Source organism: Haematobia irritans, chromosome 2 (genome assembly GCF_050003625.1).
Source record: "Haematobia irritans isolate KBUSLIRL chromosome 2, ASM5000362v1, whole genome shotgun sequence".
In the NCBI taxonomy this organism is placed as follows: Eukaryota; Metazoa; Arthropoda; class Insecta; order Diptera; family Muscidae; genus Haematobia; species Haematobia irritans.
Genome location: NC_134398.1, coordinates 121,746,769 through 121,764,248, shown reverse-complemented (window position 1 = coordinate 121,764,248; position 17,480 = coordinate 121,746,769). Strand labels below are relative to the sequence as shown.

The 17,480-nt window shown below is 39.7% G+C and overlaps 1 protein-coding gene and 1 long non-coding RNA gene across 2 annotated transcripts in view; both read left to right on the top strand.

Annotated features, from left to right (window-relative positions):
• LOC142226179 (uncharacterized) overlaps positions 1-17,480 on the top strand; it is a 248,939-nt gene that overhangs the window by 139,383 nt on the left and 92,076 nt on the right. The gene's annotated exons all lie outside the window — the stretch shown is intronic.
• Positions 1-17,480, top strand: part of poe (E3 ubiquitin-protein ligase-like protein poe) — a 41,173-nt gene that overhangs the window by 2,301 nt on the left and 21,392 nt on the right. Inside the window, exons 3-10 of the mRNA XM_075296045.1 lie at positions 86-585; positions 645-2,790; positions 2,853-3,365; positions 3,462-5,707; positions 9,868-12,666; positions 13,461-14,788; positions 14,846-15,050; positions 15,116-15,859. Coding sequence (XP_075152160.1) covers positions 86-585; positions 645-2,790; positions 2,853-3,365; positions 3,462-5,707; positions 9,868-12,666; positions 13,461-14,788; positions 14,846-15,050; positions 15,116-15,859 — 10,481 coding nt within the window. The remainder of the gene's footprint in view (positions 1-85; positions 586-644; positions 2,791-2,852; positions 3,366-3,461; positions 5,708-9,867; positions 12,667-13,460; positions 14,789-14,845; positions 15,051-15,115; positions 15,860-17,480) is intronic.

Below are 17,480 nucleotides of genomic sequence, written 5' to 3'. Positions count from 1 at the left end.
TAAGAGAGACACAGCATTCAAACACATCAAAACATATTTACACATTATTGCTATGACATTGATAAACAATAATCTCTATCTTCAGGTTCCCATGCACAAATTCACGAAGCATGTGCAATACTCATAAGGTTCATACTTTTGCGTTTGGGAAAGGTCAGTGTCTATGAAATAAAATGGTTATTGCCAGCATTGAAAAGCCTTTGCGAAGGGAAACCATCCGCCCAGACGAAAAACTCCACTTCTGCATCGGGAGGCAATGGCGGATCTACTGCAGGCAGTAATAATGCAAGTTCTTCAAGCCCCAGTTGCAGCGTTGCAAGTCCAAGTGTGTTACAGTTTGATTATAATGCCGTGGCTGCAGTTTTGAAAAGCAGTAAATATCCTGAAAATACGAAAAGCATTGTAACAACCAGTAGCAGTTCATCTAGCTCTAGTAACAATACTGCCGATAAAGATTCGCCAAAGTCTGAGATTAAAAGATCTCGATCTGATTTGTCATCGATAATCATACATCAATTGACCGCTCCATTGGAAGCAGGAAAAATGACTTGGGCACCTCTAACAGAAGAAATGACAGATTTTGCTGTAAGTTGTATTTGGTTAGAATAAGAACAGAATTAAAATTCAACATTTGCCTTTTTCAGGAGGTGTTTTCATCAAATGCTTCGTATCTACAATCTCTGAATGGCGGTGACATCATATTAGATGTTTGCTCTTCTCTACCAATACTTACACGATATCGTCTCAAATATCAAGAGACAATAGCCAACTTGGCTGGAAAACCTTTGTATTTGCCTTTGACGCAGGTTGAAGCTACCCAAATACGTAATACGTTGACCCACATGGTCACAGATATAACAATTCTTTCCGAAGCCTTGACTTTACCCATTTTACAACCATTAACTCCAAGCCGTATAGCCAAATTATCAAAATGTGCTATATCTGCTCTATACTGCGCTGTTCTTGCCTCGATTGCCAACAGTGTCCTCAATATGTCAACCACAACCAGTACACAAAAATCACAGACGTCATCTGCTGCCGCATCAACTGCTTCGGTTTCTACACAATCGTCAGCTAAAGACGCCGACGATAATGAAGAAAATGCCCGCAATGTAGTTGACAAAGCCTTGGAAATATATACAACTATAGGACAGATGTTCAAAGATTCTGCGCGGTCACATATTTATCAAAATCACATGTGTTTTGGTGCGTGGCTCTTGGTGAGCGGAATTCAAGGAGCATTGGGAGCTTCTGGTAGCACCAGTGCTGGCATTGGTAAAGATGATTGCAAACAGACAAAAACCAAACAAGGTGACACGCAACCAACAGCCTCAGCTCGTGTCAATTTGTTTAAAGTTCAACAAGGCTTTGGAGTTCTGAATGCAGCCATAGCAAATCATTGTATTAAGTTATTAACAGAGCTTATAGATGACTTGAAAATTGAATCTACATCATCTGCTGATGTGGCGCAAGCAGGTCAACAAGCTGCAATAGCATCGCTCCCTGAGCCTGCGAATTTCGACGTTTTAGAAAACTACACAACATTGCAAAGAGTTATGCGTGTCCTTAACACGGCTACATTACATCAGCTATTCACATTCTTGGCTACAGTAACTTACAGAAAGGCATGTAATTTAAAACGAGCAAATGCCAAAGATCGCACAGAATGTGAACCCATAAGTTATTCGGATTCAACGACATACTTTAATGACACTCTCTCATGTTCTGACAACTCTGAGGAAGATGATAGCGAAAGTTATTTGGGACATTGGTTTAAGGAGACTTTGCAACCGGAATCTGTCGAAGAGAATAATACAACTGAAACAATGGATAAAAATAATGAAGGACAAAAGTCTAATTTGGTGCCAGCCTTGGATGAACCACATGAATATCTTGACTTGGCAGCTCAGATCTTTTGTTTCATGGATCAATTTTTTTCTCAAAAACACAGTTACTTGCAACGATATGTTAAAGCTGGCCTTTCAGACCAGCAGATGTTGTTAATGGCAAATATTTTGAAAGACTTGGATCGAGATTCTGCCAGAGGGGGAGAAACAGATTCGTCTACAGCATGTAATAAGTGGCAGTCGGCAATGATACGGTTTTCTGGAGCAGTAGGTCGCTATTTACACAATTTAGTTTCGGCCTCTTTGCTGAGTGAATCATTGCAATCGAATTTGTTGCAACACCTTGGTGTGTCACCCTGGTCTTCAGAAACCAATACATGGCCTCTTCAAATATATCCCAGCACACTATCAGTGTTAGTGCAGATTTTACTTCTAAAACCAACCCAAGAAAAAGAGGCCGCTTGTCTTTCAGTTTGGCATCGTTTGATCAATACCTTGGTAGAAGGTGTATGCGGTTCGTCATCGACAAACCCACCCACAAATGTTGATTATGAAGATTTAAATATGGAGCATGCCCAGCTGCTGCTTTTCCTATTCCATTCACTGAATCTCATGCAAAAGAAATCTATTCTCCTCTTAACGGCCGGAGGAGTTATAAGATGTGCTGAAGTTTGTCGTGAAATTTCTACCGATAAGCCAATACGCAACAGCCAGATAATGCTTTTGTCGCGCTTACTTCTATTCTTAGAATACCTTATGAAACACTTGTATAATGCTCCTTCAGAGCTTTTAGATTCTGTACGCTGGAATCTTTTCAGTGTAAGTACAATGCACGAAAATCAAAAAATCGCTGATTTGCTGAACAATAAAACAAAATTGACTTCGTTTTGTCGCAAAGAAATTGAGGATGAATTTCGGAGAAGTGCAGCCGATTGTATGTCAAGTAAGTTGTGCTCGTATATCTAGAGAACAAGTGACAAATTGTATTTTTTTTCTTCCTTGTAGACATACGGCCAACGTTCTATTCTCTAACCCTTGTCGGCGACACCACACAATCCACGACATATCAAGAATTCAAATTGGATGGCTTAGCTTGGAACTTTATACTTTGTACGCCCGACAAATTGAAATATCCATTGTTGGTTGATGCTCTTATCGATATTTTAAGCATAACTGATATGACATTGTCATGGCATTCTCGGGATAGTACGCATACGCTATGCGCTATTCGCTATTGCTTCAGCATATGCTGGAAATTGTTACTTGGCCTACCCCCATCAACCATACATGTTGAGCAATTACAAGTCGACAAAACTCCCAACTTACATTCTCTCCTTTGGTCTATTCGATGTCCTACGTCGCACTATCTTATTGTCAACAGCTTGATTAAACAAGGAATGTATACTCAATCGGCTGAAACCTTGTGGAGCAATATAATTGAACGAGTTAGCGATGTTCGATTTAGTTTGAAACAAACTCTATTAGGCATCGAGTCTTGCAATGAAAATATTAACAAAGGTAGGCCAATACATTAAGAAATATCCAAAAATTATCATACCTTACTAAGACTTATTGAAAAAATAATAAAATATTCATATCTTTTTCTTTTTCCAGCCAATCCCCCGCTCTCCTATATAATTTTATTGGATGCTCTGCTATCGCACATGCAAGCAGTTGTGTGGGCGGAAAAAGAAGGCATTAAACCACAAAAGTCATCATCTTCCAATAACAGTACATCAGGAGCAAGTCCAACAACAAGCAGTTCTCCCATCTCTGCTGGTGCGAGTGCTGATGATGTTTACTCCTCATCCTCACTAGACAATAGCGAGCAAAAGACAGAGGCCGAAGCTAATAATGCGATTGCTCTTCAAGAACGCCAGCAGTCTACAAAGGAGTTACTACAGATGTTGGTTAACACTTTTAAGGTTTTGAGAGATACAGTGCGTCACAAGATGATACAGCTTCTACCACTTGCCAATGTGACACCTGACCATATTTTGGAGTGCCTTTTAGCTATATGTAATTCCAACAATTCATATTGCATAGATTTATGCTCACAATTCCTGAAGCTGCTTGATAACAAAAATCAAGAGGCCATACAAGGAGAGTGGTGCGTCTCGCTACAAGTGTCAGATGCTATTTTCAATAAACCGGCCAATGCTCAACAAACGCAACAGTATCCTGCTGAACCTTACACATTGACAGTGATTGAGGCCCATATTGCGGAACTAACGCGAGACACCTACTACTCAACACTCAATTCATTCAAACATTGTATTGAGAGCCTTTTCAGTTTAATGAACCTATTGCTGACTTCGTCCCCACAACTATGGCTAGAAGATACGACTTGCAAGTCCTTAATTGAAGATCAATTGAAACCCATGTTGATTGAAACTCTTATGGACAGCCGCATGGAGTTTGTTTTTGAGACAGCCGACAAGTGTCTACACTCAATTATGCAAGGCGTAGATCAGGGCGCCGATCAAGAACAGCGTATGTCATTCAATTACTTATTAAAACATCACTATCGCTTCCTAATGGAATATGCTGAAGAAGTGAAAAAATCTGCATCGACCGTTCAGCAAAGTGCCATTTTTAATGAAAATCTCTTACTGGCCGTTGTTAAGTCGATGACACAAATGTTGGAGAAACCAATGGGAATTAAGGCCATACACGAATTTTTCACCAAACGAGAAACCAGCAGTGATATAGTCAATAAGCCAAATTTGGTAGATCTTTTGCTTTCCTTTACAGGGACAAATCTCTCAATGACATATGCCAGAATGTTACTACAGTTTGTAGAAAAACTTTTCCAAATTGCTCAGCAACCAGATTCCGGATTTCCAATGGATGATCTTGTTCAATGTTTTGCAGATTTGGCAAATGTCGAACAACAACGTATAAAATCTTGGCTGACACATATAATATATGGGCCACAAAGTTTCCACGCTCAGCTCGCAGAAACTCCTATTGAAAAGCAATCTTCTGCAGCTGGAGCACCTGCAGCAACATCAAGCACATCGTCAAGCAACGCTCAGACTCCAACAAATATGGCAACTATCTCCGCTATAGCTAGTCTCTCAGAGCAATTCGGTAACCAATCGTCGACGCTTGATAATGCGGAAGCCATGGATATTGAGGAAGACAATGCTGCCACTAATAATCAACCATCCGTTCAACAAAACAGTTCGGCAGCTGCTCAGTCACTAAGTCTTTGGCCTCCCCAGTCGACGACTGCAGGCAATAGCAGTTTCTTAGCTACAAATCAGTCAGAACCCTTATCAACCACACAGGACGAACAATTACAGAATCAACCACAAACGGAACGTAACGGTGCCCTGCTATTAAGCGTAATCAAGTATATAGTAAACGATGGTAAGGGCGGTCCAAACGGTGTAGCTATGCTGTTATTCCAATCTTTTCTACAATTGGGACCAACAATAATAGTACCTTCTGCTCAGGAGACAAGCGATTTTTCGGATATTCTGCAAATAATGATTTGTTTGGCCGATTGTGCCCAAAGCAAGGGACACTCAACACTTTTCAATTTCACGATAATGTGGCTCGAAGTTACCAGATTGCAAATACTAGATAGGATTCAATATTTCCAATATTCTCCTATAATGCCATCTAGTTGTTTAGAATATGCCAATGCATTGCTTCGTTATTTGCATGATCTACTTCAAAGTTTGGGATATAGAGGTAGTAAACATCAACAACAGCCAGCATGGGATGATGATATACAAACCGATTTGGAAGATTTAATGGATGATTTGGCTAATGAGCAACAAGGTGATGACGATTCGTTTGTTGAGGACTCTGATGAAGATAGCCTTAACAATAAATTGTGTACATTCCAGGTATGTTTGGACCAAGAGAATATCGAAACATTTTCTATGTATATTGTCGACTTCTAACGGATAAGTCGAAAAGGGTTTGAATTAAAAGTAGAGTATAATTTTTACTTGAAAAATTACTCCACCTACTGATGAATTTTATGACTCAAAAAAAGAGATATTGTCTGAGTTTCATAGTGATTATCCGGAATTCTGTACCGAAATAAGTGAAATAATTCAATTTGTCATAGTTGGTATGGGAAATTCCAACCGCAATATTATGACATTGACACTTTTTCGAATTGAATTTTGCTGCAGACACAAAGAATTGTTTTTTTTTTTTTAAATTTTGGAAAAGTCGAGTTTCATGGTTTGCAAAGGCCCAATTTACGACCTTTTTCGCTGCATGCATGGACGGCCCAACACATTCGTAATTGCCATATCCTGTAGCACTCTGAACCTCGTTTGTTCTATATGTATAACAGGTTGGCTGATAAGTCCCCGGTCTAACAAAGAAAAACACATTTTTTTTGTCAAAATTCGTTTTTATTATTCAACATAGTTCCCTTCAAGAGCGATACAACGATTATAACTACTTCCAATTTTTTGATACCATTTGTACTCCTTCGGTTTTGCATCAAAATAGGCCTCAGTTTCGGCGATCACCTCTTCATTGCAGCCATTTTTTCCCCTGCGAGCATCCTTTTGAGGTCTGAGAACAAGAAAAAGTCGCTAGGGAACAGATCTGGAGAATACGATGGTGGGGAAGCAATTCGAAGCCCAATTCATGAATTTTTGCCATCGTTCTCAATGACTTATGGCACGGTGCGTTGTCTTGGCGGAACAACACTTTTTTCTTCTTCATATTCTTTGCCGCCATTTCGACCTTCAAACGCTTCAATAACGCCATATAATAGTCACTGTTGATGGTTTTTCCCTTCTCAAGATAATCGATAAAAATTATTCCATGCGCATCCCAAAAAACAGAGGCCATTACTTTTGAGTCGTTCTACGCTTCGGAGACGGTTCACCGGTCGCTGTCCACTCATCCGACTGTCGATTGGACTCAGGAGTGTAGTGATGGAGCCATGTTTCATCCATTGTCACATATCGACGGAAAAACTCGGGGTGTATTACGAGTTAACAGCTGCAAACACCGCTCAGAATCATGAACACGTTGTTGTTTTTGGTCAAATGTGAGCTCGCGCGGCACAGAGCTTCCGCATATCCAAATATTGATGAATGATATGACCAACACGTTCCTTTGATATCTTTAAGGGCTCTGCTATCTCGATCAACTTCATTTTACGGTCATTTAAAATCATTTTGTGGATTTTTTTATGTTTTCGTCGGTAACCACCTCTTTCGGGCGTCCACTGCGTTCACCGTCCTCCGTGCTCATTTCACCACGCTTGAATTTTGCATACCAATCAATTATTGTTGATTTCCCTGGGGCAGAGTCCGGAAACTCATTTTCCACCGTATTTTTCCCTTCAGAAAACAGTATTTTATTAAAACACGAAATTCCTTTTTTCCATTTTTTCACAATAACAAAAGTTGCTTCACAAAAGACTCTCTATCTCACAAACTAATTGACTTATAGACGTCAAATTTTGACACGAATCATTTGAAGGTTGGTACTATATAAAAATAAAATGCATTTAATACTAGCGACGCCATCTATGTGTCAGACCGGCGACTTATCAGCCAACCTGTTATAAAGGGTGATTTGTTAAGAGCTTGATAACTTTTTTTTTTTAAAAAAACGCATAAAATTTGCAAAATCTCATCGGTTCTTTATTTGAAACGTTAGATTGGTCCATGACATTTACTTTTTGAAGATAATTTCATTTAAATGTTGACCGCGGCTGCGTCTTAGGTGGTCCATTCGGAAAGTCCAATTTTGGGCAACTTTTTCGAGCATTTCGGCCGGAATAGCCCGAATTTCTTCGGAAATGTTGTCTTCCAAAGCTGGAATAGTTGCTGGCTTATTTCTGTAGACTTTAGACTTGACGTAGCCCCACAAAAAATAGTCTAAAGGCGTCAAATCGCATGATCTTGGTTGCCAACTTACCGGTCCATTTCTTGAGATGAATTGTTCTCCGAAGTTTTCCCTCAAAATGGCCATAGAATCGCGAGCTGTGTGGCATGTAGCGCCATCTTGTTGAAACCACATGTCAACCAAGTTCAGTTCTTCCATTTTTGGCAACAAAAAGTTTGTTAGCATCGAACGATAGCGATCGCCATTCACCGTAACGTTGCGTCCAACAGCATCTTTGAAAAAATACGGTCCAATGATTCCACCAGCGTACAAACCACACCAAACAGTGCATTTTTCGGGATGCATGGGCAGTTCTTGAACGGCTTCTGGTTGCTCTTCACTCCAAATGCGGCAATTTTGCTTATTTACGTAGCCATTCAACCAGAAATGAGCCTCATCGCTGAACAAAATTTGTCGATAAAAAAGCGGATTTTCTGCCAACTTTTCTAGGGCCCATTCACTGAAAATTCGACGTTGTGGCAGATCGTTCGGCTATTCATGATGAAATGTCAAAGCATACTGAGCATCTTTCTCTTTGACACCATGTCTGAAATCCCACGTGATCTGTCAAATACTAATGCATGAAAATCCTAACCTCAAAAGAATCACCCTTTATATCGATTAGATTACAATACCTAAGCGTGTGTCGTTAGTCGCCAATTTATATGTTGCACCTGCATTAGCTTGATTTATTGGCCTTGAAGGCTTTATATTACAATAAAGAAAGAAAGAAAGAAAACTAGCCCTAATATCTCCTATCAATTATCTTTATAGCTTAAAAATGTGTAGATTTCAAATTCAAAACAAATTCTAACGTCTGTTTAATCAATTTAAGCCCTCTCGGATAGCTTGAAATAAAATGTACCTTTTTGTATATGCAACTCAAAAATTCAATAAATTAAACATTACTATTAACGAAATTGGAAAAAATTGTCCCTCTTAACAATAATTACTCAACGCTGGGTTGAGTAGCGGGTTAAACGCATTTGGTTTATTATGAATCTCGCCGGCATTACTTTATTAGTATTAGTATTTTTTATGAATAATTGATGAGAGCAAATGCTGCCAGTTAGTAAAAATTCAATTATCATATTCTGAGCAAATCTTATGATTAAACCTTCAAGGGTTTTCTCTTCTGCACTTCAAATTGTATGGTTCCCATAAGTCATGAAAAAGTCTAAAAAAAAAAAACAAAACAAAGTCGATTATCAAGAAAAAATTGTCGTGTACCAGATCATACTTCAAGGCAATAATGTACCTGTGACATCAATTTTGGCATAGATTATCAGCAAAAAAGGATAAAGCAAATAAATTTGTTTTGGGTACGGAATGCGGTACAGTGAATTTTACATGGGCTAAGCATTGGATGCATTTGTTTCGCATTAATTCTTCAAATGTGATGCTATACTGAATATTTCGGATTCTAAGTTAGCCGAGATTTTTTTTTTCATTTTCATTTTTCATTTATTATTCTCCAAAGTAATATACACAAAGCCAAACCTGGCCCAATTAACAATATATTACAGATTACAGAAATTTATCGGTATTTTATTTTTCCGAATAAAATAAAAAAAATTTTAAGTGTATTGCGAAAACTGCATAAACCAAAGGAATTTTATATACACATGTGGTCAAAATAATAAGTACACGTTGGCATTTTTTTCTTTTTTGTCTAATAAAAATTAGTTACTAGATGAATGAATTGTAGTAGAAAAGAAAAAACTGGTTTTAGCTCTAAGAATTGAGGGAAAATCTCTTTGAATGACCGTCAAAACTTTTAAGAGATCGTTACTTTGTGTTCAAAAAGCCCTACAGAAAAGAAGTTCTGCGAAAATACGTGGAAAAACAAGCAAGATACTTCGAAAAACTGATATTCTTTTTGTCATTCTTCAAAAAAAAGACCTTTTCAAATCATCCAGACAAGTTTCTGCTGAAATAGGCAATGTGATATCTGCACGATCTATTTGACAACGATGAGTACATGCCAAATTGCCCGGCATGATATTGATATTTTTGATATTTTTATTTAATGAGTTATTACAATGGACCAATTTTCCTAGTCGGCTCCTGCTATTTCAAAAATTTTAGTCTATGATGTGGGTTTTTATTAAAATAGCATTTTTTTCTTTTTTCATTCACACAGCAAACACAAAAGGAATTTATGAATCAACACTGGTACCATTGCCATACATGCAACATGGTAAATACAGTTGGAGTTTGTTCGGTGTGTGCACGTGTATGCCACAAGGGTCATGATGTCAGTTATGCTAAATATGGCAACTTTTTCTGCGATTGTGGTGCCAAAGAGGATGGATCCTGTCAGGCTTTACGAAGACGTATTGCTAGTAGCGGTGATGCCCGTGGTCAGCTAAATGATTATGCGTCATCAATGTATGCTCAAAGCAGTGGAAGCAGTTCCATGTCTCAAGCTAAACGTGCACAGACACCACCAACACAAAGTTGTTTGAGCCAACAACATCAGCCACAACAACAGCTATTCATGAATTCCATTCTACAATCGTCGGGAGGAAATAACAATTCTTCACAAACAAATGAGCGCATTTCTTTCCTCTCTAAATTACTGGAGTCCTCCAAAGAAGTGCTACAAAATACTGAACAGTGGACGTTTGTTGTTAAATGTATATTGGAATTCTTTGATGTCATTATGCCTGCTATCAAAGAGAATTGCGATCTTTTCTCTATTGTGGGTTGTCATCGCAGGGCAAAGGCTGCACTTTTGCGTCTGCATGGAGAGCAAACATTTCAACATACCGATCAATTAATGCTACCCACATTGGGCTCTCAAGAGGGCGCATTCGAAAATGTACGCATGAGTTATTCCGGTGATCAAGCACAAACTATTAAACAATTGCTTTCATCTGGTTTGGTACGTCGTGTCGCCTTATGCTGTCTATCTTCGCCACATGGCAAACGACAACATTTAGCTGTCTCACATGAGAAGGGTAAAGTTACAATTTTACAACTCTCTGCACTGCTGAAACAGGATGCAGCCAAAAGGAAGCTTACGCTGACTCAACTTTCGTCGGCACCAATTCCATGTACTGTCTTATCTTTGACGGCAAATCCAGCAAATGAAGATTGCCTTGCAGTATGTGGACTCAAGGAATGCCACATTTTGACTTTTACCAACACAGCTGCTACCAGTGACCATATAGTGTTGACTCCTCAATTGGAAAATGGCAACTTCATCAAGAAGGCTTTGTGGCTACCGGGATCGCAAACTATGTTGGCCCTAGTCACAGCAGATTATGTAAAAATTTATGAATTGTCTGAGGATACCTACAGTCCCAAATACTACTTCTTGGTAGCTGTTGGCAAAATTCGAGATTGTACATTTGTTTATCAGGATGGTGTCTATTACATGTTAATTATAGCCTCTTCTGGTTACATTTACTACCAGAAATTGGACGATCAATCATTGGCAAAGCATGGTGACTTTTATGTTACCAATACATTGGAGCTGAATCATACGCAAATAAAAGACGTCAACGGCCAAGAAGGAGGCGGTGGTGTTTCCATATACTACTCTCACACCTTGCAGTTGTTGTTCTTCAGTTATTCTGTAGGTCGAAGTTTTGTGGCGCCATTGACCGATGTTAATAAAGGAGTCAAGGGCATAACACATCTACAAACTTCACCCACCACCAAGAATTCATCAAAGGGACCTCCACAACCCTTATGCCAATGGACGGAAATTCCAGGGCATCCAGGTCTAATTTGTGCTATGATGCACACTTCAAATAATCCAGTCATCTTTATGTTTACACCAGACCGCATTTTAATGCAAGAAATAAAAGCCCAATCTTCCAAATCTCGTATAATGGATATGGTTGCTATACGTCATACAGTAGCCGGAGTGGAAAAAACTACACTGATATTACTATGCGAAGATGGTAGTTTGCGAATTTTTACAGCCAATCAAGAAACAACTTCATTTTGGTTGTCTCCCCAAGTACAACCGTTGACAAATCAGTTGTACTCATCGAACCTTAGCAGTAAATCTCCCTATACCAGTGGCCCAAATAAGAAATCTAAACGAAAGTCAAGCCATCAACAGAAAACTACAGGACCCAATGGCAATCCAATATTCCCCATAGATTTCTTCGAACATTGCAACGTGTTGCCCGATGTGGATTTTGGCGGTAACGATCTTTTGCAAATTTACAATAAACAAAAACTAAAGACTCGACTTTTCTCTACCGGAATGTTTGTGGCTTCCACCAAGGCTACTGGTTTCACGTTGGAAGTGTACAACAATGATCCGAATATAGTTATTGTCGGCATACGAGTACTACTGGGAACACAGGATCCACATCGTACACCGCAAAGTGTCACGATATTGGGAAGAACTATACCCACACCTGTACGCAGGGCTAGATGGTTCGATATTCCTCTGACACGAGAAGAAATGCTACAATGCGACAAATGTTTAAAGGTGGTCTTTGGAAAATCTAGAGATCCAGAAAATGTATGTATGTTAGACTCCATAGAAGTGTATGGCAAAGCAAAAGATTTGGTCGGTTGGCCAGATGATACAGACGAAGTAGCTGCCCAATCTACATCGGGTAATGCTGCAAATGGAACAGCTGCAACAGCATCATATGGTGCTATGGGTGGCAACAGTTCCAGCTTTGAAGGATATAATTCTATAACGCAATTGGATAAAACGGTTACAATGCTTCTAGAGGTTCTAGACTGTTCTTTGGGTTTACTGGCTCAAAGCCAGGGATCAATAAACGCGTTGTCGGGCACAATAAAGCAGAAAGCTACAAATACGGCTACATCTCTTCTGTTGCTACCTACCGCCAATCAGATTCAAGTACAATCGAGATATGTACTTGCTACATTATTTGGCAATCGACAGGCCTATCATAATTACAAGGACTATGAGATGCTAGTTTACGTTAACGATGAGTTGAAGGTAAGTGCAGTTCGTCTTATCGAAAGTTACCTTTACTTTATGGCATGACTACTTATGTCCTCTATGATCTGTGTTGAAATATTTTATTTTATGAATATTATTGTTACGGTTTAACAAGTAACACATGGATTTATGTTTCCCATTTTTCTGATGGGTATATTATACGTTTCGTAGCCGATGTTCGTCAAACAAGCAATAATCGGCCGACCCGTGTAAAAATTGGTGGATCTCGTCATTTTTAGAGAGAAATGTGTCCACTGTGGCCAAATGGAAAAAGAAGGGGTTACTATTTATATGTGAAGGATAGATCTAGAGCTTTTAGTGCTCTATCCGATGGCAAAAACGTATATTGCAAAATGTGTTTGGAATTCTCAATATATGGCCTGGAAATAAGTGGAGGCACTGCTCCTCGAGAGAAATGTGTCCACAGTGGCCAAATGGAAAAATATCAGATTCCAGATTTACTTGTTAAAGATAGATCTTTTAGCCCTCCATCTGATGGTTAAAACATATATATTACTATATGGCATGGGAAAAAGTAGAGGCTCTGCTCCTCGAGAAAAATGTGACCACTGTGCCCAAATGGGGTTCCAGATTTACACGTGAAAGATAGACCTTTAGGTCCTCTATCACATAAAAAAAACGAATATTGCAATACGAATTTTGTTCTACATAATAAATTAATACTAGGATGAAATTGAAGCAATTGGATTGAATAATAGGGACTTTTTCATTTTTGACTATATATATTTTCCACTAAATCTATTTTTGTATATATCACTAACTACATACAGGTTCTAAAGCAAAAATTGGCCAGCCGTGAAACTCTTAGAGAAATTGATCCGGAAGCATTCTACCGTCTGGTATTAATGGTACGCGGAATAGCAACCACCAGACCCGTTACACTAACAAAAATATGTTTGGATAATAAATTCGAAATTGTTTCCGATCTAATGGAGTTTGTGGAAAAATTGTACGAAATTACGCCAAATATCGATGAACCTACTTCAATTGTTCGTCAAGGTCTTTCACACACCGAAACTATTGTCCATTGTCTGGTGGAGATAATGCATGCATTTGCTTTGGCGGATGCCTCTCAAGTTGAAAGGGTTACTTTAATGTTTATTGCTCTTTTGAAGAATGAATCGAGTGTTATATCGCATAGTGCTAAAGAGGCTATAATTTTGTTGCTTAGTCCACGTTCAAAACGCAGAAAAGTGGCAATAATAACCCCTACATTGTGCTCAACACCGACACCTCCAGCATTATCTACAAATGCAAGTATGGTTAGTACCTCGGCGGCTGCTGCTGTTGTAGGTGTTGGAGTTAATGAGGACGATGCTCTAGACGAAGCTGCAAGCATAGTGAATCCTGTTGTGGCAGCAGTTGGAGGAGGTGGTACATCATCACCGCCATCTTCGGTACAACGCAGTAGCAGTGCTGAGTATGTATCGGTGCCTGGAGCAGTTGCAAATGATCCAAATGTCTTGGCAGACCCCTTAGAAGCTTTCATGGGAAGTGGTTTTCCCCAATTATTGGGACTGCAACAAGATGCCGATGACGAGGCAATAATGGCTTTCGCTATGGCACTTAGTTTACAACAGAGTGAAGGTGGCGGTGATCTTCAGCAAGGATCGAATCTCCAAGGAATGCGGAATGCCGCTGCTCAATTACAACATGCACAACAACAATTACAGGCCGTGGCTGCTGGAGGAGCTGGTGCAGTAGGTGCTGCAGCCTCATCTGCTGCTGGATCGGATGACGAAGGCTCTAATGTGGCCACAGATGGATCAACCCTGCGAACTTCGCCTGCAGAACCGGTGGGTAGTGGCGGTTCAGAGAGTGGAGGCAGTGGTGTAGAATCTATTGGTGGGACATCAGGTCGAAGTAGTACCTATGATGGCGATGCAGCTACAGCTTCACCTCCGCGTGCAAGTGGAAGCAGTTTAGCAAGTGGTACTAGTATAATTAAGAGTGCTGCAGTTGGTAATCCCATGACCAGCGGCATGGCCACTGAAATGCCAACAACAAGTCGGGCTGCGTTAGAGGCCAGCCAAAGCAATGACACAGACGAAAATGATGCCACCGAAGATGACAAATTGTCGAAATTACATGATTTGAGGTATGTTATTGTTGTCCAAACTTTTCTCTTAGCACCCAATATTTATTTTCATTACAGAATTGCAATTTTGGGTAGCATTATTTCAAATATACATACCCTCGATGACTGTAATGGTTTGCAGTCGATACCATTAATTCAAGTTATACTAATGTTAACCACTGATTTGAATGGTAACAACGAACGAGATCAGAAGATACTAAACGATTTATTGACAGCCTTGGTGGAATATGTGGAAATGGATTCCATTTCAAATGCTTCAAAGGTAACATTATTGTACAACCAAACGAATTCTTCTCGATTCTTCTACAATTCGCCTAATTATTTCAGATGAAAGATAAAAGCCTTAAGAATGAAGTACGCTTAGCATTGCTCTCACTTTTCGGTGTATTAATGGGCAAAACAAAATCTAAGCAAGCGGGTACAACCTCTCCTCCCCATCAATTTAAGGACAATGCATCATTCGTTGCCAGTACTACGGCAAGTATTTTAAGCAATAATGGCGCCTTTACCTTCTGCTTGGTTGTGATGGAGTCTCTATTGCAACACTGGAAACGGGTTTCTACTGAACAAAATCAAGCATCAAATAGTACAGCATCTGGTGTAGTAAGTGCTATTGCTTCGGGACCCAATAATAGTGTGAGTACACCGGTAGTATCGGGCTCGGCTGTTACACCAACGCAGAACAGTCTCTTGAAGCCTGTAAAATATGGGCCTAAACCAGATTTATCAACATTAATACCACACAATTATCTTAAAAACTATCCTGATATATTTGAATCATATGATGCTCTCCTGACAGAAATTTCTGTGCGATTACCATACCAAATTTTACGTCTATCGGCTACACATCCTGGTACGTACGACTGGTACCATAGCTATTGTGAAAATATGACTTACACATTATGTGAATATATGATGCTTAATTTGAATGCATTGCTGCGGAGACAAGTTCGCAAGCTGCTTATGTACATATGTGGTAACAAAGAAAAGTTCAGAATGTTCCGTGATGGTCATTCCTTGGATGTTCACTTTAATTACGTCAAGGACTTGTGTAATTTATACAACACGAAGGTAAGTTAATTTATCTTAATAATCATATCATCCAAGCAATACATGTTTTAAATGTTTAGAAAAGTAAACTCTCGCGAGATTTCATATTTCGAGGAGAAAAAGGTAAACGTTTTAAGTTGAAATCGTTGCACAAATTTTAGTCAAACATTAAATTTCAAACACAATTGCTTTATATGCAATGGGTTCCACACAAGTTTCCACAGAATAGTCTTCCTGTAATGCTGAATACACTGAAGGCTTTATTTAGCTTATCCGTACAGGCCTACAACTCCTTTACTCTTTTGACATAATTTTTGCTTTGGTATATATTTTGAGTCTCTACTCGCAGAACTATTTTTTACCAACACCACGCGGTTTGGGAACGCAACATTATTGTTATGATTTATTGTGCGATACGCAAAATATCCAATATTAAGCCTTCTAGTCAAATGATTTTCCAAAATCAGCGGAAATATTATTGGTTGCTTGTATACATTATTATTGGCTGATTCTGAGATTCTTTGTGGTCGTTACTTGGTGTTCAGGAAGGATCGTATGGAAAGGATTGGTGGAGGATTACTAATTGGTGTCCTTGACATCTTCCCCTCTGAACTAATTGTTCTTGATGGTGTTGATAGCATTGAATTCCTTGCGGTAAAGGTAGAAGTTCTGGAATTTAGTTTGTTCGTCACATGCTCATATATTCCTCCGGATTCGGAATATTCTATCTATGAGCGTAATTTTATGGCAAATAGAATTATTTCTGGAATGAGTGATTCGGACAGGATCGTGGTTTTGGGCGATTTTAATTTGCCTATAGTGTCTTGCCTATGGTGTCTTGGCTACTTCTGGGGTATGGAATGGGATACGACTTTTTTGGATCTTTTTCCTGATCCAAAAAAGTCGTATCCCCGATCTTAGCTGGGATAGCACAGACCTGGTTTCTCTAGGAAGCCGTCTCTCATTTTCGCTGATCGGTGGTGGCCTACCTCCCAGTACAACACTGCACTGGTAGGAGTTGATCGCATCTTGAACCGCTGCCGTGTGCACTGCCCTCAATGCCGTCCTTATTCCCTCATCACTGTCATCGCCGATCACATGTTCTATTGACTGCAAGTCCTTCCTAAAATCAAACCGAATGGGTCTACCCCTCTCGGTCGTTGCCCTCCTTGAGGTGGCGTGGTTTGGGTGGTTTACACTTCTACACTTTATCAGGTGCTGTTGGGTGAGGAGGGTGCAGTGTTGCCTCACCGATAGCATTTTGGACTCATGATGCAGATGCTGTTCCGGGGTCTTGGAGTGACATCCGGTCGCAATCCGCAGCGCAGTATTTTGCACCGTCTGGAGATTTCTCCATTGGGTATCGCTAATACTGGGAGTCCAAACAGGGGCTGCGTAATCGATAAGGGGACGACCAATAGACGCGTAGGTCTTTTATATCGTCACTTTATCTTTCCCCCAGGTGCTACCAGCCAATGCCTTCAGGATCTTGTTTCTGCTCCCAACCTTCTTAGCTACCATTTCCGCATGTTTACCAAAGAGGAACAGGCTATCAAACGTCACACCAAGAACCTTGGGGTTCCTGGAAGTGGGAATGCTCTGGCCACGAATGTGGATATCGAGTTCCATGTTCACCTCTTTA